Consider the following 25006-nt stretch of genomic DNA (forward strand, 5'->3'; position numbering starts at 1 on the left):
TCTTAAGACAGAAGGCAAGTTTTAGGTAGTAACATTCTTTGTTACGTATTTTCGATAATTGATGGTCACGGACTTAAACATTCTTCACTGTAATTGTATCTGTGCCTGTAAACTGAGCAAACACTGAGCAATCATCTGCAAATCCTATTTAGGCAGCAGGGTTCCAGACAAGCTTAATTATGCTCATTTTAATTTATGTAATTTAACTTCATTCTGGTAGGAAAAATACTTGTTAATTCACTTTTCTAGTTAGAGCTTCTAAAGCAAGCCTTATTGTTATCATTATGGGGAAAAAAGTCTTTGCGGGAGCCAGACAACATTTTCTGGTATGTGTCTAGACCTTTTCTCTGTTTAATATGTTAGAATTTGCATGATTTGTTTTACTGCCTTTAGCATAAATATTATTTCTGCCTAACTTGAGTGGTTTTGTCTGTAGTAAGATATTGCTAGCTGTAGAATCCACACCCATGTCTGCAGTGTCAGAAGACAAACGGAGAACTTCTGTGTGTGTTTTCTTACAGATCCGGTAGGCTGGACTGTTTTCAGTCATTGATACAAAACAAGAAAGTGGGAAGTTTCTTAGCATTTTTCACCAGGTTGAGAAGTTGCTTTCTAATAAATCACTGTATTGACTTTGTTCGCTAAGTAATCCTCAGGAATATTAGTAAAATATTGATGAAATAAATTTGAGGTGATAGCAAGTGCTTGAAACTACAAAGACCATAAAAAGTAGTTTGAAAGCAAAGCTCATGTGAAAGCTTCTGCAGAAGCTCTGATAACCTTTATGTCTGACTGACCTTTTGGCTTTTTTTTTTTTTCTGTGAGAAAGTGGTTTTAAAGCTTTCATATGCTTCGCTTAGCTATGACTAGATGTAACTGCGGGTTCATTAATATTCAGCTGAAATCTTTCCATGAACTCTTTTCCTTGTAGTAGTAAACTGCTGATAAAATTGACCTGAGTAGTTTTGTAGCTGTGATTTTGTTCATGCTGGTGAACAGTGGAGGGCTGTGGGGATGTTTCATCTCTGACAGAGCCCCGTCTCTCTACTAGCATTATTTCATGTGCTGTTGTTAATACAGGCTGGTTGGAAAGAGTGGGCTTGGGGAGTCAGCATTAAAATTGCCTTGGCACCTTTAATGTTGTCCCATGCACATCTGCTTTGTTATACAGCTTTGCATTTTGCATCCACACGCTCTTTTCACACCTCCCTCATTGCACAGAATGGACAAAGTATGCAAGCTGTAGGTCAGAGTGGACTTCTCCCAATCCAGGGGTCTATGATCTCCTTTGCTTCTTAGTTACTGTATGCTTTATCATGGAGATCATAACTGATCTTTTTTCTGAGCTTCATTTGTGTTAAAATATGTGAAAATATTTTCACAGCACCTGAGAACACCCAAAGGGTGGTATTTTTCCCTGGGTTATAGACAGGACCTGAGACCTGGACTGAGGATAGTGTTAGAAGAAACCTCAAGTTTCAGCATCAAAAATGGCAACTTGAAAAATCCAGAACAGGATTTTTCAGGGCATTTACTAGTGTGTTATGTGGCATCAGTGGTCACAAGAGAAGGCATCCTGCAGTATGCCTCACTGCCAGTTCAGGAGGAGCACTTGACAGCAGCTGAAGGGTGAGGAGACTTCAAACCGGCCCATCTCCAGTGGCACAGAACAGCACTGTGTGCACCTGAAGCACAGTCACAGTGTTGAGCTGAGAACAGGACTACTCCACAGTCTGGAAATCAGACATCAGGGTCACAGGTGAGCGACTTGGAAAACACAGGATGCACACCAGAGACAGCTGTCTGCTGTGCTTTGTGTGGAGGTGAGAAAAAAACAAGCTTTCTGTGGCTTCACTTCAGAAGCTTCACTTGGGAAGTGAAGCTACTGGCTTTGGTCTTTCCCATGCCTTACCTCCAAGCCCTGAGCAGTCCTTAGACAAGGCATTCCATCTATGTATTTTTAAGCAAGAAAAACTTATGCTTGATATCTAAGTATGTAGCCAAGGATCTTTCTTATTTTTTACAGGATTGAGACTAATCATCTCAAAAGCCTCACAGAGGATACCAATGTCATCCAGATCTGGCAGTGCAGGAGAGTATGAAACTAGTGACCAGTCACCCAGCTGTTCAGCTTCCCCACCAGTCCCAGAGTCTAGTGAGACTGAGGCTGAAGGCTTGATATTTTATCACATGGATCTTTATGGATCAAAGGAGAGGTTTGATATCTTTCCTGAAGACCTGTCTGGTCAAGGAGACAGATCTTGGGGGGATACAAGAAGGGAACCTGCACTGAGTAGTCAAAAATTTCAGCGATCACAGGAAGCTGGATATGATTTGGAAAAGGAGGTTGCAGAGTTGGCTAAGATGTATGGACTTGATGAAGATAGAGAAAAAGAGCTTGAGCTTCTTGGAGGACATGTAGAGAACAGATGGCCTCGCACAGGAAAAGCAAAATCACAAGGCTCCATATATAATGCATCAAAAAGCATCTCTCCAGTGAAAGATCAAAGTCAAAGTACAAAGCCACAGGGACTTCCTGATGAAGCTTCTCAAGATGAAGAACCAAGTAAAGCCAGAGCAGAGGATGAGGCTGAGAGCTGCATACAGTCCAGAGAGGGGCTTAGCAGCGGTGGCATGTCAGATGAGTGGAACAGTCAGGCTGTCAGTGAGGAGGAGGAAGTGGCAGATGTTTTTTGTTCTACCTGCAAGATTCCAATCCGAGCTTTTGACAAACTCTTCGGTGAGCACAAGGATCATGAGGTGGCTCAGCTCCCCAGTGCCATGGAAAGCGAAAAGGTAAGAGTAATACTGTAGCAGTAAAAGTGTACTGTGGTGCCTCTAAACCAGTGTTCAGACAATACTAAGAATCACACTGGCTGTTTTGGTAGGAGGAGATTCATAAAAACATGTGCAAGTTGGAGGAGCAGATTGCTCAGATGGAAAACTTTGCCTGTCACTTGGAGGAAATCTTCATCACTGTAGAGGTAAGGCATTTTTTCTTGGGCTAACTGGGGTTAGAACAGTTTTGACAGTCATAGTCTTCAGTTGTTAATGAGGTGAGTAATTACAGTAATAGAGCACAGAGTTATCTTGGGGTTTGCCTAGACTGAGGTACTCAGGAAAATCCATACTAATTAATTTTTTAAATGGGCATATGCACTGACACTTGCATTCAGAAATAGTGACCCCCCACTGAGGTTATCTTAGTTTTAAGTGGCCAAGGACCTGTGATCTAACTAGTCCATCCAGAGTGCACTCCTTGTGCTCACTCGGTTTCATTTACAGAAGTACCAGGTACAGGCAAACCCTTGGACCAGCTGCATCGAGCTACAGCACTTCAAGGGTTGTGCTCCGGCTTGGCTGACGCCAACCTGGCCCAGGGGGAAGGGGCCCAGCTGGCAGCAGGTCAAACTGAAGCAGTAACTCAGAGCATTACTGTCTTTTCTCTGCTGCATGTAGCACAGAAGACATCAGTGCCTGAGCAGTGGGCAGCTGCTGGCAAGAAAGCCTTGCCTACTCCTTAAATCTTTCTTCCTAATGCTTTCTCCAGCAGCGAGTGAGGATACCAGCATTAGTGGCTCAGCTCCCCCAGTGGGAATCCATGGATCCCACTGGGTTGCCATGGTTTCTCTCATGGAAGTATGTGCTTGACTGTTGGTGAAAAGACTTGGGAGATTACGGCTAGGATATATCCCCAGTTGTGCTCCCTGGGCTTAGGCAGGAGACAGTTGCCTTGCATCATTGTTTTTGTTATAATCTCTGATGCTCTTATGTCTGGAACCAACACTCTGTTGTGCCTCAGTGGGGGTGAATGATTAGAATAAACTCCTAAAAATGCAAATTAGTCAAATTAGAGCTTCTGTGTACTGGCATTGCCTCTCTGGCAAGGAGAGTTTTAGGCAAATCTGAGTAAGATTTTTCTCTGGCTGACCTATGGGTCAGACCTGACACCAAGGAATAAACCCCCAAATGCCTTGCAGGAAAACTTTGGGAGGCAGGAGCAGAACTTCGAGGTGCATTACAACAATGCAGTGCAAGTGCTTGCTCAGAAGTATGAAGAACAGTTGGAAGCACTGGGGGAAGAGAAGAGGCAGAAGTTAGAAGCTTTATATGGGCAGCTGGTCAGCTGTGGGGAACACCTCGACACCTGCAAGGAGCTGACAGATGCAACCCAGGAGCTTTACCTGGAAAATGACAAAGCCAATTTTATGAAGGTAAAGAGCTTTCAGTGGCAAGGCCCCTTCTAAATGCTCTTTGCTGCTTGCAAGTAGTCCCCTGCTGGGGAGTCCCAAGTGGCTTTAATGCTAGGAGCATTTGGGGTGCTTAGTCCATGGTGTTGTCACTGCTTCAGGTGCTTGGCATGGTGGCATTGACTCAGTGAGGCAACACAATGGAGCCAAAATGCAGAAGCAGCAGAAGTTTGTAACTTGGATGCTCAATGATTTGTGAGTCTCGCTGGGGTTCAAAGAAGGTATCTTGCTAAAAAGCTTATCTCAAGAAACTCTGGAAGCACTTAGTGTTCATTGCCTCATGCGGGCTCAGCTCTCTTGCTCTGTTTTGAGCTCACAGCAGGCTGGCTGCTGCAACCACTTTAGAAGATGTTTCTTTTTCTTGCTCATTTTGTTGGAAAGTTCAGCTGAACAGGAGGCTCCAAACTAAATACATCAGGAGCTCCTGCAAAGTGATGGATGAGTCCCACTGATGAGGTGGTGTCAAGAAGTTATTTTTCTTCAGCAGGTAGAAAAATAATTGGGGAAAAAAGAGAATTTTCACTGCTGATGAGTGATTGCTCTAATCTGAGCTGTCCTGTGACTCACATGGGTGGGAGCATTTCTATAGCACAGCCACAGTAACTTCTGAACCAGACAGTAGACAAATCTAACATCTCCAGTCTGCATCAATGGATCAGCTTGCTGTGTCACTCCGGCCTGCTGAGTTCTTCCTGCGAGCTGACTTTTCCCATTCCTCTGCATCTCTGGAATTAACCTTATTTTCTCCTTAGCTCATAAACAGTTTTACATCACCCCTAGGAACCATTATTCACCAGGAAGTTAATAGCTTTTGGTCATGAGCTCTCAGCTGCTTAGGTTTCTCCAGGGACCATACGTTTATCTTGCAGTAACGTGCACTGCTCAGACTCCCTCCAATGGAGATAATTTCACTGAGTTCTTTTCTGAGTTCTTTTCGCCAGCTGTGGTTGGGTTTTGTTTGTGAAGGATCTGTTGGCACTTTGCACAACTAAGGAATGATACAGTCAAGAGTCTAGATGAGTAGACACTGGTCAGTGCCTGATATTGCACGTTATCTTACTGTAAATGCAGCCAAGATCTGTCTGTTTGAATGGACAGTTAGGCACAGCTTTGTTCTCAGAGCTGGCTGGGTAAGAGCCAGTTAGCTCACTCTAAGGGCTGCGTTTGGGACAATTTGTATAAGACAGGTCAACAGCATGATGTAGTCTGACTCTGGACTAATGCAAGAAATGTATCTTTTCTATCCCTAACACTCTCTCTCTTTTTTTCTACAGGCAGCAGTAGCCATGGTTGACAGGTAGTATCACAGTCTGGTATTTTGTGTCACATTTCTTCCTGCTAATTGGATCTGTTATTGGAGACGCATGTTCTGGAATCCATTCAGGCACACAAATGTTATCTAAGCTAGTGGAGCTATTTAAATCTTTAGTATTTCTGGTTTAAACTGCAGCAGGAAAAGTTGCTCTGAAAAGTTTAACACTCAAAACCAGTCTGGAGACAATTTCAAAAAACCCTGAAGGAGAGTTAGAGCATGAATAAATCACTGTTTTCAGCTCAGTCATAAAGAACTAATTTCAGAGACTGAGAAACAGGATTGGTAAAGATCTTGAAAGAAATGCTCTGGATACAAATCTGACTAAAACTGAGCTCCCTAAATGGATTAGTAACAGGCTTATTTATGCATTAATACAGAGGGGTAGAAAGTCAAGCTGTAGGAGCTCAAGACAGATGCTGAAAGATCTTGGAGAAGCTGGAAAAAGTCTTAAAGCACACTAGATTTATTGCAAAAAATATACATTTACATTGACTGTCATCGTTTATGAAAACACAGAGAAAGGAGGTCCTGCTTCAGTAATAGTGACATAGATTCAGAATAATGACAGTCATGGAGCTAATAGCTTGCTTCCCACAGAGGGGTACTGGGGAAATCTCCCTCACCTGCGTAGTGGGAGTGCAGTATGTGGCAGCCAGCTCGCTGCATGAGTGGGGCACCCGATGTGTGGTCCCTCAGTCCCATCAGCATGCAGCTCTCTGACATCTTGGAGCACTGATCTGATGTATGGCCACATATCTTCAAGCAAAGGGCATGGGGAGGCTGTGCTTTGCACAACTGTGAAAACATTATTTTAAGGGAACAGTTGTTGTTTTAGAGTTTGCTGGTTTACCAAGGGTTGATACCTATGATATCTCCAACACTATGGTACTTCCAATCAGACTTTTTTCTCTCCCTCCTACAATTACAGGCTGGAAGAATTCTTAAAGAAAGAAGTGGATTTGGAGCTTTCAATGCTGCCAGACTTTGAAAAGCGGGTCATAGATTTCTCTGAAGTTGAACAGCTAATGAACTCCATTAATACTATTCCAGGTACTCTTCCTATCTGATCATTATTTCAGATCTATGTACATTTAATTAAGGATATGTGTTAAACAGAATTCCTTACTTCTGTTAAAGGAGAACTGCAAAGGCAGAATTAGCTTCTCCCTAGTTTCTCCTCTAGAGTTTTTTGTTTGCCTTTATATAGACACTGGAAGCTATTTTTGGATTTTTTTTTTTCATTTGTTTTCAGTGTAAAATTACAGAACTGCCAAACCAGGCCTTCCCTGCTTTTGCTGGATGATTTCCTAGAAGACTGACAAAGACTACCACCTTCTGTTGAGGGGTCAGGCGTGCTTAGTTGGGATAACTTGTCTTGCCTTGTAGTTACTTGAACAAGTAACAGAGAGGGACACCCAATTGCTTTAAAGAACCTGCACAGCTTCTCTTTATAACCAGTTTTCAGTGGCTTATTTCTCTGCTATTTAGCAAACATTTTTCCTGTTATCCACAGGAAACTGTGAGCAAAACCCCCCAAAATTTCTAATAATTGAAAAAATACATATTTTTAATCTTTTCTGGCACACCACAAATGGTCAGAAAACACAATATGCATTTTTCATGCCCATATACTGTGTTTTCTTAAAGTAAAATGGCATTTGGTACTTTTTTATGCTGCTGACCCCATGCTGTAGAGCTTTTCCCTTCTCGTTCCTCCACAGGCTCCTCAGCCCCTGGGCTGGTCCACAGCAGTGCAGTGTGCGTCAGATTTTGCTCCTACAGGGACCTGCTAGCTCACAGCAGCCCTCAGAGGCAGGGGAGGTCAAATTTACAGAGAAGGGTTAGGCTGAGGCTTATGTATTTTGTTGGTTTGATTTTCATTTGAAGCAAGAGTAGTTCATACACCAGTGACCTAATTATTAAATGAAACTATTTACAGGGTCAGCTCTTAACTTTTCTCTGTGCAGGAGGAATATGGCCTATTCAGTGCCTAGGTTTTGTCATACACCTTTGTGAGAAGGGAGGTGTTTGCCTGTGAACAACATAACATGCTTATACATTCAAAACCTGACCTGTTTTCCTCTCTGCAGCTCCTTGTGCCCCTGTGATCAATCCCCAAGCTCCCAATGCAGCGACTGGCACCTCACTGAGAGTTTGCTGGGGCCTTTTCTCAGATGACACTGTTGAGTCCTACCAACTGTGCTATAAACCAGTCAGCAACGAGACGCACAGTGATGAACAAGCAGGTAAGGAGGCCTGAACCCCTCTACTGGCAAAACCAGCTGGTTCCAAAGTGCCTCTGGACTTGCTGCGGCAACCAGTGCACTTTCTGTGCATTATCTCCACTGCCAAAACTGTCATATCTGCCACCACATTTCCTGCTTCTGGCTTTGTCACTTTTCCCCTGCCAGGTTTGCCATGCTGCCAGTTGCAGCAGGACCCATCACAGGAGCAAAGAGGGGATGGGACAGCAGCTGGGATAGCAGCAGTGGGAAGGGGACAGTGGATGAAGTCTGGTCTCAACAGTAGCATTTCATTTCCTGGAGGACGGACCCTGTGTTAGACAGACATGCACTGTGTCCACTGCAAAGCACAGTATTTTTAGAGAGCACATTACCATGTTATTGGCACGCCCACTGAAACCCCCACAGTCATTTTACAGTTTATCTCAGTGCTAATAATAGGCTGTAACTCCCCATCACCCACATGCACAAAAAAAGAACCACAGAACCATCCTAAAATGTCCCAGCCTTGTGACAAAACTGCCTTTGCTAATAATATTCTTGCAGAACCTTTCACTGAAAACACCCAGTCACTTGTCCAGCAAAAGTGGAAGCCAGTAAAATGCCAAGTAGCCAGTTCAAAGAAAAGCAGAACCTATCCAAATTTTATAAGATGAAGAATGAGAAATGAATGAGTCGTGAAATAGCTTCAGCTCTTGTCCTGCTGCTGGGACGAGCTGACCAGACAGCATCCCTGGAGTAGGAATGTGCAGGGTCTTCTTAGAAAAAGTTCAGTGACAAGTAGGTGACCTTTTTTTCTGTTTGTTTGTGTTGTTTGTATTTTTTCCTGAGTGACGTGTCTCCTTCAGAAGCTGATGCATTATCTGATTTATACCTCCTTAGAGGAAGGCATGGTGAACCAGCCTGACAGCTAATCAAAGGGTGTGGAGCACAGGGAGCTCTCTTGAACTCAGCATACAAAACAATGCACCTCAGCTCCATTATCTGAGACAGCTTTGGGGAAGAGCGGGTAACTGTGTAAAGGAACTGTAAATGCTTTGTTGTTCTCATTTCAGAGCACACTTTAAAAGTCAAAGAAACATACTGCACCATTACTAATCTGTTGCCGAATACACAGTATGAATTTTGGGTCAGTGCTTTAAATGCTGCTGGTATCAGTCCACCAAGTGAAAGAGCAGTTTATGTAACAGGTAAAAATATTTTATTCATACAACTATGTGACCTTCATAGTGAAATTCAGTCACCTCGGATTGTTTTGCCAGCAGTGCTTTCTGGGCACTTTGTTTCTCCTGATTTAAGTCTACTGACTGCATGGGAATTTCCTACTTCTATTTGGGGAGGCTCTTAGGCCAATTGTCCCTGTTTTAAAGTTGAAGAAACAGAAGTATGGGGACAAAATAACTTATTTAAATGCAGGCATGTAGAAGAGCTGGGAATAAGGCTCAAGTCTCCCAGTTCTGCCAGGTGGATGCCAGCCCTCCTTTTATTGGCCTGTAGGTATTTTGTGGATTCACCTGCTATGCTGCCCTTTGTAACTGCAGTGCAGTCAAGCACGTTTTGTGAAATCCTGACATCAAATTGAGCAAGTCAAGTGAGACCTTCGAGCACTCATTCCAGATGTCTTTGAGCAGAGAAGAGATGCACCTTTATGACAAAGATAAAACCAATGATAGAAAGAAAATGGTTGTGTAATCAGTCTCTGTCTGTGTTACTTCTCTGATTAATTCTCTTAGGACCTTTATAGTCCAAATTAAGGTTTTGAATAGTACCGTTAATTGCCCTGCCTGCTGTTTATTGTCCATTGGGGAAGCAGGTTTCTTTAACTATATAGTATTAGTAAACAACTTTGTTCTATTTTTTAAGTCTTCAAAGCACGTCTGTTGCAAACATCTTCAAGCAACAGCTTAGAATTGTTCTTTTGCCTACTTTTTAGCTCCTTCACCACCTACCATAAAAAGTAAAAAGATCCGAAGCTGTGAAAATGCAGCACTGGTGTGCTGGGAATCTAGAGACGTTAACCCTGTTGATTCCTACACGGTTGAATTGTCCAAGCTGACAGATGAAGAAGATGGCGACAGTATTACTGAGTGAGTTGCTCTTCTCTCGAGTCCATGACCTGTAGAAATGAAACCATATCAAATCATGTGGCATCAGATAGCCCTAAGAAAGGACCCATGACCCTTTGGTAAATTCACCTTTATAAACATTCCTTTTAGTGAAAGTAATTGTATAAACGTTCATAGAGAATGACTATACAGGGTATGGGAAAAGGGCAGAAGCAAATGTAAAAATCTGCATAGTCTTGTCACAGACTCTCTCTTGTTCCTGCTGCTGACAACTATACAAGGTAAAGTGTTGGTGATGGGTTACAAGAGAAGTTGACCATGTAATTTCCTCTGTTGTTCAGAAAAATAATCTTAAAGGCCTACCTTTGTTCTCTACCCTATAATTTTTCATGGATTTATTCTCTGTAGATCTATTGTTGGGATTCCTAACTGCGAAGTCATAATTCACCTGCAGCCAGCACAAAGCTATCGCATCTGTGTTAGAGCCCTTAACCTGGGTGGTTCCAGTGAAAGAAGTGACCCTGTCCTGATACACACCACAGGTACTCTACAGTAGGAACAACCCCAGCAGCCTATTGTAGCATCTATTATCTCAACAGAAAGATTCCTGCTGGCTTCAACAGCCTCTGGATCAGGTCCTAATCTCGTACAGCTAATTACACATCTGGTAGCCTTTTACGAATGAAAAAGAAACGCTTTTTGTAATAATAAGTGCATGGCTTTAGCTCTGTAATTTAAAACTATTTGTCCAGTACACTTGACACTTGAAAGTTACTGATTTCTAAACATTTGAAAGACAGTATCAACCCAACACACGCAGATGTTGCCAGCTTGCCAAGTATTGACAGCCTAATGAAGAAAGTCGTAGCATCATTTTACTTCAGAGATTACTTTGTAATGCTGCTGCTGCCGGAAAGTATGGCTAAGGTAGTCAGTCAGCACTTTCCAGAGTCATTTGGATATGCAAAATCTTCCTCTGTATATATTAGAACATCTCCAGCTTGGCTGGGAGGCTCTGAGGGCTGGTTCCCTTTATTCATCAGGAAAAAGGCAGTCCAGCGTTCAGCTGGCAGTTTTGCTTTTGGTAACTGACATAACATTATCATCTCTGTTCTCAGCGCCACTCTGGACAAGGATTAACCTTCTCCCCCAAAGGGGAGTTAGAAGCCCTTTCCCCTCCCAACCATCTAACCAAGGCTCATTTTAATGACTTATAGGTAGACACCTGTTTTCATCTTCACCACTGCTATAATGACACTGCAACTTCATTGGGGTGTCTTAAACCTCCCACATCCCTCATAGGTGCACTCACACCATACCTTCTGCCCTTACCTTCTGTGAGAGATTTGCCAATTGTGCTCATTCAGCGAGCTGACCACACACCCGTTAATCTGTGAAAGGCTGTTTCAGTAAGAAACCTGTCAGCTACGCATCAGTGACACCACAGAAAAGAAACAGTCATTCTTAAATCCCTGGAGAGGAAGACTGTCATTGTGTTACCATTGCTTCTGTGTATTTCAACTGCTTACATCAAACTCAATATTTGAAATTGTCCATTATGCTTGCACAGCATGTGTTTGTTTTCAGCAGCACATGCCTGTAATTGCCCTGTCATTGTTTGTATTCTATTTGGATTGAAGTAACTTGCAGTTTGATTATAATGATTTCATTTGGGATTAACATGGAGAGATTTATCTTCTCTGAGTCTACATTATGCAGAGAGCTGATGCAAATTGATCTGTCAGCTGCAGGCACTCACCTCCAGCACTGGGAATGACCATCAATTCTTACTTACTGGGGTGGATACAGAAACACCAACTACAAACAGCAGCTGTGATGCATGTGGCTGCTCACCGGAGTGCAGCATGTCAGACCTGCTTTGTGAAGTCTCTGAAGGCGGAAAGCCAGAAGAAGTACTTTTATCCTGGGCTGGTTTAGCTGACTTACCTCTCTGAAGGCTGATCTGATGAGGAGGTGCTGAAGTATGAGGAATGCTGCACGTGGCACCTTTGTAGAGATCCCTTCTCTTCAAACTGTGTTTATGTGGAAGTGTGAAGCCATGGAGAGGCCTTTAAGCCCCACTTCTCCTTTCAGTGATTACAAATAGGTCACTTCAGCTCTGGGGAAGATGACTTGAAACCAGATAGTTTATTGCAGGGAGGACCCCCCATCTGTGAATAGCTACCTCCTGCTCAGTGCCTGCAGCTTTGAGCCCTGGCTGGGTTCAAAACCAGGTTAAGGCCCACCTTCTGCTTTTCACAAGGCTGTAACTAAACAGTGTTAAGCTGCAAGAGACCCATTTATTTGAAAAACTCCAAATGGACAACCTTGTCCTTTCAGTGTCAGCCACAGATTCCTTCCAGAGCACTGGCTAATCTTTCTGTGGATCCAAACATTTCACCACACCCCTTCCTCCCAGCCCCCAGCAGCAGCAGCAAACCCTAATGCCATAAGGAGTTGCTGCAGTTATCCTTGGACATTCTATTCTCTCTTGCAGGCACCTACTTCTGCCTTAACGAGGACACAGCCCATCCTTTACTGGCGATTCTAGGTGATGGATTTACAATTGCATGTGATGAACTGGAAAACCCAGAGTGTGATCTGCCCGTCTATGATAACAGCTTTACAAGGTATACAGAAGAATTTCAGTTGCAACTAATGCATGTAGTTTGTGGCTGCTTCACCCATGACACACCCCTGCCTTGAATTTAAATCCACCTGAAAGGTTTCCTGGTATTGCAGCCCACTTCACCTTCAAGCCAGACAGCAACCAAGTAAAACTTGCAGACTGTATATGTGTGTATAATGTATAGGGGTTTTTTTCCATCTTGGTTTTTGCACAAGTGACTATGGTCATCTTCAGTTTTAGGCAACTACAAACATATTTGTCGGTCCTTTTAATATATGGATTACTCATCTTTTAGAAAATCAGATTTATTTTAAGCTATTTGAAGTTGGGTTCCTAAGATAACTCTTCAGTTTGAAATGGCAGGCTTTCTGTATAGTTCCTTGGAGAATACAACTCCATATCCATTTATCTAGGCCCCATAGTTTCACTGTGGTTATCATTCCGGAGCACAATTACTGAATTCCCTGTGGCTTGCTGCTCTTTTCTGAGAATTTCTAGGGTGACTAATACATATTATTTACAACATCTCCCTTTGCATGATCTGTGCACTGACTTCTATTAAAATTCCAAAACTTTCTTCCCATGTAATTCTTTACAGAGCCAAAACCCCCAGGAAACTGTCACAAGAAAAAAGATAACTCAAACCCCACATACTCTTAACACAGCACTAGTAGAATGTAAAAAAAAAAAACAAAAAAACAAAACCCAACAAAACCAAAAGTGGCATAATTAGTAGATTCTCTTTTAATTATAGTGATCCAGCACTTGCAGATTTCCAAGACCTGAGGAGCTGCTTCTCTCTGCTGGCTGCTGCTCCCTTTGTCCTGTCCCTCCCTCTGCAAGCTGCCAAGGTGATAGAGCCTTGCACGTAACATGCCAGGGGCTCTGCCCATCCTTCCTTGGTCTTGCTTTCACACATGGAGATTTGGGGTCTGTTTTTATAGAGTTCTGTACAGTGGAAACCACCAAACAGTCATTTTATGTAAAACTTTCAATACAGCAAATACTACAGAATGGGAAAAAAACCCTACAGGTGCTTTGGGCACCTGACCCTCTTCTTTGAAAGAGGCTTGTGTAGTTCAAAGCACAGCTGGTCTCTTTGGTTTTTTTTTAAATAGATGCCAGGAAATGTCTAATGGGGCTTTAAGCAGCTCTCATTGATTTTGAGTTTAAAGCTCTCTCTCTAGCTGTTCTTTGGAACTTAAGCATCACTTGGAAGTTAATGCAAATTCATAAAGAGGATTACAGATGCAGCCGGCCACAATTACTTACAAACCTGCTTACACTTGTTGGGTACATTGAGCTAAATTTGACCAGGTATTTAAGTGCAAATGCTAAGGAAAGGAGAGGGAGCTGAATACTTACCTCTTGTTGAAGGATCTAGCTGATACAATCTGGGCCTACAGATGTCACTTTCAAAACAGTTAGGCCCTTTGCCATTGAAATGAAAGGTTTAGCTTACTGAAAGGCATGTTTCCAGTCAGAACCACAGAAGTAACATATAACCAGGACAGGCATCTGCAGACACAGAATAGTACAAGCCCACAGCTTAGTCCTTCCATGGAAATGCAATGTTACTAGAGGGCTCGGTGGACAAGAGCCAGGAAATTCTCTTCATTAAAGTCACCATGATAAGCCTAAATGGGATTTCATCCCACTTCCACAGCATGCTTTTATGTTTCACATAAACAGCCAGAGCTGACACTCTTGTCATTCTGAACTCTGAGGCTGAGGTTTTGATGCCACTGTGAATTTCAGAATCCTCTTTCATGCCAAGATACTGGGAGAAGGGGGGGGGGGGGGGGGGGGGGGGGGCGGGGCAGGGAAAAGAAAAAGCTCCCAAGCTGAAATGACTAACACTTACACTTCAAGGAAATTACATTGCAAACTCTTCTTTCTGAAGTTTGTGTGCGCTCTGAAAGGCTAACGTGTTTCCTAACCACAGCAGCTTCTATGGTCTGATGGTCTGACTCAGGTTTGCCTTGGTGGCTTTGCAGCTCTTATTACTATGGTAGTATTCTGGTCACAGATGTTTACCCATCCACTTTGCATCATTCTTTTTCTTTCTCAAGCTGTAGCAACGCAGCCTCTCTGAGTCCTGATTTCAGCAGCCTTTAGGCTATTCCCAAGACATCTACATGCACTCACAATGAACTGTACACTTGCTTTAGGTGATTGCTGCTGAGGTGGCACAGGTAACAGCTATCTTGCTGTGCATGCCTGTCCTTACACATCAGGCCCTCCTAACTAATGCTGCATTTGGCTCTTTCTCCGCATTACCTGGAGGCAGATGAGTTCTGAGCGTCTGCCAGCAACATCCTTTGCCTTTGCACTTTTCAACTTTAGATTACCATAGAAACATACAGGTTGTGTGTGACCCCCCCATCCAAAACTGAAAGTGTGTTTTGAAGCCTGCTGTCCCCTGTGATGCAGCAATGACAGCTAATATTTTTTCCTGAGAAAAAGCTGGGGTGTAGTCTTACAGGATTCATGTTGCCCTCTCAAGTTAGTGTTTCAGAAGCACTAGGCATGGGTTACTTTGCCCAGCTTTCTTGCTTCAGAACCTGTGTTTTTGCAGACTTGCATCTTCAAAGGGCCCAGCTCCTTTATCTCTTGAGACTGTGCCTGTAAATCATGCTTAAGGTTCTCTCTGTGGTACATTGTCTGTCTCTCCTACACATCTTTTTAAAGAGTTATCTTCTACCTGGTTCCTATCGTAAAGGCTAGGAACCAGAGTCTACCGTTGAAACTTTTCATGGCCCAGGTACGTAGGTATATTCCAAGCTCTCCTGCTGTGTTCAGCTCTCATTGATCTCTCCAAACGCAGCACAGGCAGGTAGGTCTCCTTCTCCCCAACTGCCTCAGGGTTTCATGCAACTACAGTGCTCAATTCCTGATGGTGAGTGACATTTAAAGTCCTGGGCTGTTTGGGAAGAAAATACAAAATCTGTTCCCTTGCTATACTGGGGTTCACCAGAGCACTCCTTTTTTCTAGCAAGTAACAACTTTCCTAGAAAACCCAGGCAGCATAGGATGCTGTTCTCCCTCTTCCTAAAAGTGCCCAGGGCACTCATTTATACAAAGCTACCCGCAGATTAAAAATGGGGTGGATGTCACAAAGAAACCTGCAGGTTCTGTGTCAAGTCTTCAGCATGTGGACTTTACTGTAGTCAAAAAATTTGTGCTATGCTGCTAAGGAAACAGCAAAAGTGACTTTATTGATATGCAATGTCCAGGTACATTACACACCTAAACATCGCAGAATCCCTGCCAAAGCTGTCTGTCTCCCACAGGTGTATTGGGATCCTGGGCAGTCTGATCCCATTTCCGGGAAAGCATTACTGGGAGGTGGAAGTTGAGGAAGACACAGAGTACAGAATCGGTGTGGCTTTTGAAAATACTCCGAGACATGGCTATCTGGGGGCAAACAACTCATCCTGGTGCATGAGGCATATCATCACACCATCAAGGTAAGGGCTGTGGAAGCGACAGGTCTCCTAGAGGAACCCATCCTACGTGCACACCTGCAGGCAGGGTAGCAGAGAGCTCCCCCTTGCAGGGGGCACCCAGAGATTTTATATCAAAGCCCAGACCAAGTGTTTAACCAGGGGCCCCTGACATTCCACCGTTGGCACTGTGAACTGGTGTTGGAAGGATACTGGAACCTTTAAACAAATCATTCTGCTTAATGACATTCTCATGTTGAAATAGGCAGTCCCAGGAACAAATCTGAATAAAATCTGCATTACAGAGGTTAGCTGTAAAGGCCTTGTTTTAGGTCACCAAAACCCCAGTGGGAAGACAGACAGTAATAGATCCACGTAACCTAGAAACTACTTATCTGGCTAAATCCCATTGGATGCAACTGGTTTTGCTCTCTCCTGCCTATGGAAGTACCTAACAGCCATACCTGCGTGCGGAAATGGCAGCTCCTCTCATGCCTCAGCTGAGCCGGTGGCTCTCCCCCAGACACCATTACATTGGTATCGCTGCCTTTGACTCCCATGCCACATTCGGGCACCCTGTGAAGCATCCAGGAGCAAGAAAAGAAGTCACCCCCCCAGGCATCCCCGAGTACTGCCTGTCTGAATGGCTCACTGCTCAGCCTGCAGGGGTTGCCAGGGTGCTGCTGGGTCCCCTTGAACAGGAAGGCTGGACACCACCCGAGTGTCCCCAGCATGCACAGTCAGAAAACAGTAGCGATGACGTTAGCATGCGCCCCCATCTGCCGGTCCTCTCCCTGCTGGTACGCAGGGAGCTGTTAGATGCAGCTGGGTTGGCTGGAGCACATGCTCCTCCCCAGGCACCTGCTGTTCTCAGCTCCCCAGCAGCTGGCCTGCTGCATAGCCAGAGTCCTTAGCAGTGCTGGCATTCACCTCCCACACAGCAAGAAACGCTGCTTAATGAGGGAGACCAAACCCGCTCAAGCTAATGACTTTCCCATACGCTGCAGGCAGGCTAATTTGATTTCCTTGCTACGCTGAGCTAAGAGGTACATTGAGGTTTATTCTCACTCTTCTGGAGCAATGAGCACGGTCTTCAGAGAGAAAAGGGAGCTGGGCCATTGCTGCGTTTGAGTCACTGTCATACCCATTTCTGCAGGGAAATTTTCTCAGGTTTAAGTGGTGTGGGTGGAGGAGGTGGTTAGTGAAGAAGCTGGTCCTTAAGAAATGCCAGATAACTAACTTCAGCTGAAGAAATCTTCTCATTTCTGCTCAGGAAGGCACATGTTCCCATAGAAGTCTTGTATTTTTGGTTGCAGCGTGCCACACTAGGGAGAGCTGTTTGAGTAAATTGCTAAAGGACCTCAGCATTACTTGAACAGTGACTGCACGAGGAAGAAGAGGGCTACCCTCATGACAAAGCGGATATGTACAGAGTGCCTTCCCAGCCTCCCATAATCTGTGGTCCAGGAATCACAATTAAAAGACATCACACTCTAGTAAATGAGCATGATGACTGGAATGTCCCCACCAGCACCGCCCTGGCTGAGCAGGGAGGTCTCATAAGAAAAGCAGCCAGAGACCTCATTTAGAGTGGGGTTTGAAAACCCATGTCCAGTAGTCTGGAAGGTGCCCAGCCACGCTGAGTCAGGCAGCCTCTGTGCAAAGGATTACGGTCCCTCGCTGCTGCTGTGGTGGGTGGGCAGTTCCTGCGACACTGGCAGGAGAGGGCTCAGTACCACAGGCCCTTGGGAAGCAAAGCCACAGCACGGCAGGGCCAGCAAGGACAGGACTGAGTCATCTCGCCGACTCTCCTCGCAGTGCCTACAGCTACCTAGGGGCAAGGCTGAGGAGTGACAAGTGCTGCCCTGGGGCCAGTCTGAGTGGCCTAACAGAGCACAGCTCCTTCAGGGAGGGACAACTTCAGGCTAATCCTAGTGGCAAGGGTGTACCCTCCAATTTCTAGGACACCCACACTGCCCTCTGCGATGGAAAAAAAGGGAAGTCCCATGTTACGCGCTGACCTCATCCAGATCTCAGCCAGGCTGGGGTCCGGGAGAGGCCTGTCACCCGGGACAGCCAGCCTGCTCCGGGCAGCAGGGGATGAGGCTGTGTGGAGGCGCAGAGCACACCGCTCCTCAGCAAAGTAATGGGACTGCGGCAGTAACCACAGGGCACGCAGGCGGGACGGGGCTGTGAAGTACATACCCAAAAGACACCTATCTGCACAAGGCTTCCCTTTGAGAACAGCCAGGGTGCCCTCACGTCTTTTGTCCGTTTCTTGCCTACAGGCACAAGTACGAATTCCTGCACAGTGGGATGACACCAGACATCAGAATTACCATCCCCCCCAGAAGGCTCGGCATCCTGCTGGACTATGAGAACTGCAGACTGTCATTTTTCAATGCAGATATTGCCCAGCACCTTTATGCATTCAATGCACGTTTCCAGCATTATGTCCACCCCTGCTTTGCTTTGGAAACACCAGGTATCTTACGGATACACACTGGACTGGCAGTACCCCCATGGACTGCCCTCCCATAACCTGTGTGCTGCAGCTACCCCGTCCACGTGTAACCTGCGCTGAGCAACGTCCTCTTTCAGCACTGACTGCTCCATCACACTCCCTATAAACCAGCGGTCTCCCAGGAGAGCAAAGCAACCCTGACCCAAACCAGCCGCCTGGCCTGAGTCCTTAACAAGTTTTTGTCCTCTTAGGCAGGATTTTAGCAGAAAAGCATCATGGTCACAAGATCCATCAGCATCCCAGAATTCTCCAGTTAGAAACAGATACCATCCTTCTCAAAGGTGACACTGTCACCGTGCAGCAGTGACAGCTGGATCACGGTTCCCCCAGTACCTCTTTGATGTACAGGGAACTCCCCTGTTCCAGAGCAATCATAAGTTCGACTCCTGTGTCTGCTGAAGAGCTAAAAATTCAAAGAGAAACAAAAATAGCAAAAAATAACAAAATCTGTACAGCTGCTAGACTGAGCTGAAAACGTTCCAACCATGAAGCTGATCTCACAATCCAATATTCTTGTTGCTACATGAAGTCTGTGACACAAGATAATCAAATACGCCTCCCTTGTGTGTGAACTGTTAGCACCTACCATACACAGTGAGGCTTTTTGAAATACCCAAGCATGCACTAGTCTCAAATACCAAGACATTTTTACAAAATGTCCATGCTTCTTTCATTCATCCTGGGAAAACCCCCAAAACCAGGGCCTTTTGCAGTGCTTGATGGCCCCAGCAGAGAAACCTAAAGCATCATTTTTAGCTTGTTCTTTTTGGCCACGCTCACTGATCCGTTCTCCCCCTCAGCACTTAAGAATCCTCACCCCTGATGCTGTGCTCTTGAAGCTCTGGGTGTCCTGTGGGGGATGGAAATACTCTGGCCCAGCACTCGGCTGGAACGTGCTTGTTAAGGCTTCACCTCCAGACACCGGGGAATGAGACGGGCACTGCCTGTCAAGCAGCCTTGTCTAGCACTAAACAGCCTCATTCGTGTATGTTGACGCTACCTGAATTCAAGAGTCATTAACAGATCAGCATTTCCACAGATTTATTGTACATTCATTACAAAAACCATGGGTTCGAGTTTCCATTAGGGGACAGTCAGGAACACGTGGTGGCCTCTGCAATATACAGTATCTACATATAAACAGTCTGGCAAATCAAAGAGACCAGACATAGCAATGCGTGCCAAAAGCTTGTCCGTTCTTCCCCAAATAGCTTAAAAAGCGCCTCCCCACAACAGCTTTGCAGAAACCATAAAACCAGGAGCGGAGTATGTAATTACAGCAGCGACTAGTACCATCTTCTCTTGGATATCTACTTGTTTTGCAAGACTCAAAAGAAGATGGCTTTAGTGACACAGAGCTATGTAAGTACGGGGTCATTGCTTAGCCCACCAGGAATATCAGAGATTTCCAGGGCAAAAAGGGTTGTAACGGCCATTTTGTCAGACCTCCTGTAAGGCAGGCCAGAGACTTTCAGTGGCTATGTCCTGCTGTAAGCACAACAACTTGGGTCCACCAGAAACAAGTGACTCAGCCAGCAACCACTGCCAAGGCAGTGGGCAGGGGGGTGGCCACGTGAGCCCCGCTGACACTGGCAAGGCCATACGAGAGAAGAGCAGCTAAAGTGCACAGCTCCTCTGCCAGGGAATGAAGTGGTAAGAAAGCACCATTCTTTGCTTAAAAATGTATTCCTTGATTCAGGGTCCAACTTCCACCCACTGGAATATGTTTTACCTTTTTCTGCCAAAAACCAAGAGCCATGGTCTTCAAGTAGGTATCTGAAAGAGTAAAAACATGCAAGTGTCAGAGCAGAGGTACGAGGATGTCTGAACCACCCCACAAAGCCTTTAATGCAGAGACTGCTGGTGAAACCCGACGATTCTGATGAAAGCAGATGTTCGGTTGTGAACAGTCCCACCACGCCCCACCAACAGCGTTCACCTCAAGTGTTTAAACCGTAGCTGTACCTGGTGCCAGGATCAGCCATTCACCTCAGACGACACAAGAACCCAATCTGAAATATTTGCCAACTGCCCCGGGAGCCCCCAGGACTTCACAACCCTGACACGACTGCTGCAAGAACAGATTTTCTGAGCCAAACGTGAGCTGCTTGAACACCCTTGGAATGGGACTCAACGCGTGCCGAACAGCTCCATCATTATGTTGCTACCTTGATCGAACTGTTGGAGAATGCAGGCCCCATGGCTGAGTATGGAGCAGCCCGCTCAACAGAGTATGACTCAGTGGTCATTGCCAGGTTTGGACAGCAAAGGCAGCAACAGAACTACCTGAAAAAAGAACTAATTAGCAGTAATTGGCTGCTAGGGAAATGGATTTGCATGTTTCTGTTTAATAAAAGCTTCACCTGTCAGCAATAACCCAAGCATGTCCTCCCTTAGGTATCACAACCCAGTCACTTAAATATTTATACAGCAAAGGAAATGGCACGAACAACCTGAATTTTTTAAAACCAGCTGTCACTGTGAATTACCTTTATATAAATCCTTTACAGGGATGCCACCACATCCATGACAGGGTCTGTTGATCAGCCCAGTGCAGCGCCCAAGCTGGAAGTTCACATCAACCTCATCTTTCTGTGTAGTTCCACCAGACAGGGGGAAGTGCAGCACATCTGTAAGGCTGCAAGTAAGGGCCAGACCCTCTGCAGAACTGGAAGCTGTGTCTGGCAGTAAAAGGGGAGTCCCCTACTGAAGCTGAAGGGCATTAACAGGTCCAGCGTGGTAGCCCAGAGCACACTTACCACCAGGTGTATTTGGTTTATCTGGAATCCTGGGCATAGAGCTCAACTTGGGAGAACTGTGTTGAGCTGTCAATCCCAGAGGCATTTCTTCGCATTGAGAGGTGTCTCAGATGAAGCAAACCCAGTTCTCATCTCAGGCCTGTCTACAGGAGCTTCGGCTCACTCCTGAACTAGCTCACGTGAAAGGACAACAGTCAGTTAAAAACAAGTTGTCCTTGTCTCTGACAGCGAGTTACGTGCTGCAAGATGCCTTTTTCCTGGTACCTGTTGGCATTCTGTTCCTTTTCACTATGCGCATTTACTGGCGCACAGCAAAACCCATCTTCCGCTAAGGATGGGAGCTCATGTCTAAAGCTCTGGTATCAGCCACCTGAACCCCACAGGCTGCCCTGAATTGCAGCAATGATCCACGCATCCCTGCAGAACTTGCAGCAGCAGGAACTACCAAAGGATGGGACACTTACAGCCACACCTCACCCACCAGCTAGCCGGGGACTTTGCCAGGGCTGCGCAAAGACCCTCGGCCTTAGAAGGAGTTATCTTCAAACGCCTTTAGGGTGAAGCAAAAAAGATCACTTTGAATTTCAGAGTCCCTTCTGTTCCCTGTCGATTTAAAACACCAGTACCCGTTGCTGCCACTGGAGGGCACCACACGAAGCCCTTTCCCAAGGCTGCGCTCCTTACCGGACAGGCTGACACACACCCACCTACGGCCGAACAGCTGCAGCCTCCGAACTGGTTCCCGTAATCCTTCAGCACACCCAGCGGCCCTCCTCACCCGCTCCTGGAGCCAGGAACCAAGAGACCCACGGGCCTGCGAGCAAAAAGGCACAGGTGAGCCGGTCAAAACCACAAATACAGCAACAGGCCAGAAGTACTGCTTATAGCGTGTTCAGTTCAAGCCAAACACACCCACCACCTCCTACAAACACCTCGCCCCTCTAACTGCCATTAAAACCTTGTAGGCAGATGAAGTAGGTCCTGACTTTCTCTCACAGGCAGGCCTTGTTCTTCCACCATTTAATTTAGGAGGATAGTATCAGTGGAGTCAATATAGCGTCACTGGCACCACTTTCTTAGTCCTCCACATCCATCTCTGTAAGAAGCGCCTGGGAAGCGTCAGGAACTGACCGTGCCCTCCTAAAGGAGCCCGCAGAGCCTCACCGCCAGCCAGCCCCCTGGCCGGGAAAGCAGTTCCCTGTCACCGCCCTCATACTGAGCTGGATCCCCCCCGCTGCCCCCTCCCGGCTCCCAGCAGTGACCGCTGTGACTCCCAGTAAGCGGGGCCCTCCGCCCGGGGCTCGGCACCGCCCCAGCACAACGCCGGCTGGCGGCTGCGCTCCCCCCGCTGCACCCGTGCGGGCGTGCTCGGCTGCCGGCACACCCCGGGACTCGCCGTCCCGGCCCCAGCTCACTCGAGCCTTTCCCAGCCAGGCACACGTGTCTTAAGCCGCCTTTGTTCCGGCGCCAGCAACACCGAGCCCGCGAACCGCGCCGTAAAATGGCCGCGAGGAGCCGCGCTCTGCCCAGAGGGAGGGCGCTCACCCCGCACCCGGAGCCGAGCAGAGCCCCGGTGCCCACCGCGCCAGAGGGGCCGCACGGCGCGGAGCGCGGCTCCGGCTCCTCCGCGGAAGCAAAACCCGGGCACCCCCCACAGGGCGCTGTCCGCGGGCCCCGGGGCCCGGCAGCGGCCTGCGGCAGCCCCGGCCCCTCGGAGCCCCGCACGGCGGCGGCGGGCCCCGGGCGGCATGGCGGGCCCCGGGCGGCATGGCGGCAGCCGCTGGCACAGGCCCCGCTCCGGCCGCGGGGAGCCCGGGCCCAGGCCCGCTCTGTGCGCACGAGGGCGAGCCCCGCCGCTCGCGGCAGGCCCTTCCGCCGCCCCCCGCGCCACCGCGGGCTCACCTCGTGCCGCCGCCGCTTCCTGCGGGCCGCGCCGCCTCCTGCCGGGGCCGGGCGGGCACCCGCCGCCGGGAGAGGCCGCCCCTCCCTCGCTCCGGCAGACGTGACGGCGGGCGGCGCGGCCCCGGGCGTGCGGAGCCCAGCCTCGCTTCACCCGGGCGGGGCAGCGGCGTCCCGCCCCCCGCCCGCCCCGCGGGGCACGGCGGCCGCGCCGGCCCGGCCCCGTCTCCGCCGCAGCGGCGCTGCCCACAGGCCCCCGGGCGAGCCCCCCGCGCCGGGCGCGCAGCGGGGTTCCCCCGCGGTGGCTTCAGCCCCGCACCCACCGCCCCTGCAGGCTGGGCCGGGCCGGGCCGAACCCAGCGCCCCTCGCCCCCGGAGGTGTGTGCAGCCAGTCGGGCACGCTCCGGTTCTCTCTCGGTCTCTAACAAACTGGCTTGTGAGGAACGCCGGGGCCGGCCCGCCGCCCTCGGCCCTGTGCTGCTGCCACGCGGACCTGAACGCTGCGGCCAGGCTGCTGCGCTAACCTGTTCGTTGTGCCATCAGAGTCTGACGTATCGCACGGCCTGTGTAGTGAAACACTCGACGAAATGAACATTGACTAGCCCTTGCCATTTATAGTGTGAGTTCATAGAGCTTTCTTGGAGCACAAGACGCAGCAGCCGCCCTGCCTGCCTCCCCTCCTTCAGCGTGGCTCTTCCTGCCTCCAGGAAAGCACCCGGTGCATTTAGCATGGACCTGGGCTTCGGAAGAGCATCGGTATCCTCAGACTTAACTGGTTTCACACCTTACAGGTTGGCCCACCGCCGGCCAGCCCAACTGAAGCCTTACATGCACGTTTGCCCCTTTCTGCTGGCGCGTGGCTGGGAGGGCTCGGCTCTCCGTGAGGCTGCTGCTCGCTCTCCCCTCGGGGCCACAGGGTGCTCCTGCCTTTCGCTGAGCTCCCATCTCCTCGGGGCCTCCCTGGCCAGGGGGACAGGCAGCTGGGCTTCAGTGATAACTTTTTATTCTTGCACAAGGCAAAGAAACATCCAGAGGTAAAAAGCAGTAGCCATAAACCACCTCTTCAGCCTCTGTCTTCTGGAGGTAACAAGCTCGGCTTGGCCTCAGCAGAAGACTCAGACTTCTCTTCCCAGCAAAGCAAACACTTTGCCTCCCGCCCTTGAAACGGCTTCTCAAAGAGCAGTCTCTCATCAAAGCCTTTCTCAAACCCGGGCTAACTACTGTTTGTGCTATCATTAACTGCAGACAATTTGGGAAGGGGAGGTAGGGGGCTTTGATTCCTCTGACATGAAAGCTTGAAAGAAGAGAAAGAAGTCACAGTGTTGACCCGTGATGCCGTGGCATACAGATAAAAGCCTTGCTGTCGTGTTTGCCTGCACAGCCTCACTGTGCCTTCAACGGCCAGGCCCTGGGGCAGCTCCAGTGTGATCTGTGAACTGCAGCTTTCCCCCTCGGGTCCCACAGAGCACAACCTTTCCTCTTCTCCAACACTCCACAAAGACAGGGAGAAAAAATCACATCGCTTCCCATACATGGAAGCACATGGTCTATGGTCATGATTTATTAAGGCCAAAATGTCTGAGTGCGCCTAAAGAGATCGGATCGCTTGTATTGACGCACCAGAAAGGACACTTAAGAAGCAGCCTGACTTCCTCATAGCCTGTCAGACATAAAAGAAAACCTTTGGTTTTGGTGGAGAATTTCAAATTCAGCAGCAGCACTGTTAAAACCTATTCTCTTGCTTTGCATTCCTCTGTGCATTAACCGTAGAGTTAATACAGGCTCTGGAAAAGAGTTAAGTAAGCCGAAAGGTCAAAGGATAGACAGCCAAAAAACCAAATTCAAAGACCTGTTTAAATTAGGAATTGAAGAGCA

The 25006-nt window shown here is 47.4% G+C and overlaps 1 protein-coding gene, 1 long non-coding RNA gene and 1 other non-coding gene across 3 annotated transcripts; 1 reads left to right on the plus strand and 2 right to left on the minus strand.

The window, feature by feature from the left end:
• The first annotated feature begins 2004 nt into the window (after positions 1-2004).
• Positions 2005-19361, plus strand: FSD2 (fibronectin type III and SPRY domain containing 2). The gene is made up of 12 exons (XM_005436244.4): positions 2005-2796; positions 2889-2984; positions 3981-4214; positions 5525-5547; positions 6494-6615; positions 7656-7811; positions 8864-8998; positions 9742-9895; positions 10283-10416; positions 12372-12504; positions 15797-15973; positions 18238-19361. Exons 1-12 carry the CDS (start codon positions 2068-2070, stop codon positions 18488-18490), a joined length of 2346 nt encoding a protein of 781 aa, XP_005436301.2. The 5' UTR covers positions 2005-2067; the 3' UTR covers positions 18491-19361.
• On the minus strand, positions 13230-18250 carry LOC114015104 (uncharacterized). The gene is made up of 3 exons (XR_008733210.1): positions 18155-18250; positions 16414-16525; positions 13230-14021 (listed from the first exon to the last, which is right to left on the minus strand). It is a non-coding gene; the product is annotated as an uncharacterized LOC114015104 (long non-coding RNA).
• Positions 19362-22189: 2828 nt separating the features above from the next.
• Positions 22190-22320, minus strand: LOC114015111 (small Cajal body-specific RNA 15). The gene has a single exon (XR_003558879.1). It is a non-coding gene; the product is annotated as a small Cajal body-specific RNA 15 (non-coding RNA).
• Between the last annotated feature and the right edge of the window lie 2686 nt (positions 22321-25006).

This window comes from Falco cherrug, chromosome 7 (genome assembly GCF_023634085.1).
Source record: "Falco cherrug isolate bFalChe1 chromosome 7, bFalChe1.pri, whole genome shotgun sequence".
Taxonomy (NCBI): domain Eukaryota; kingdom Metazoa; phylum Chordata; class Aves; order Falconiformes; family Falconidae; genus Falco; species Falco cherrug.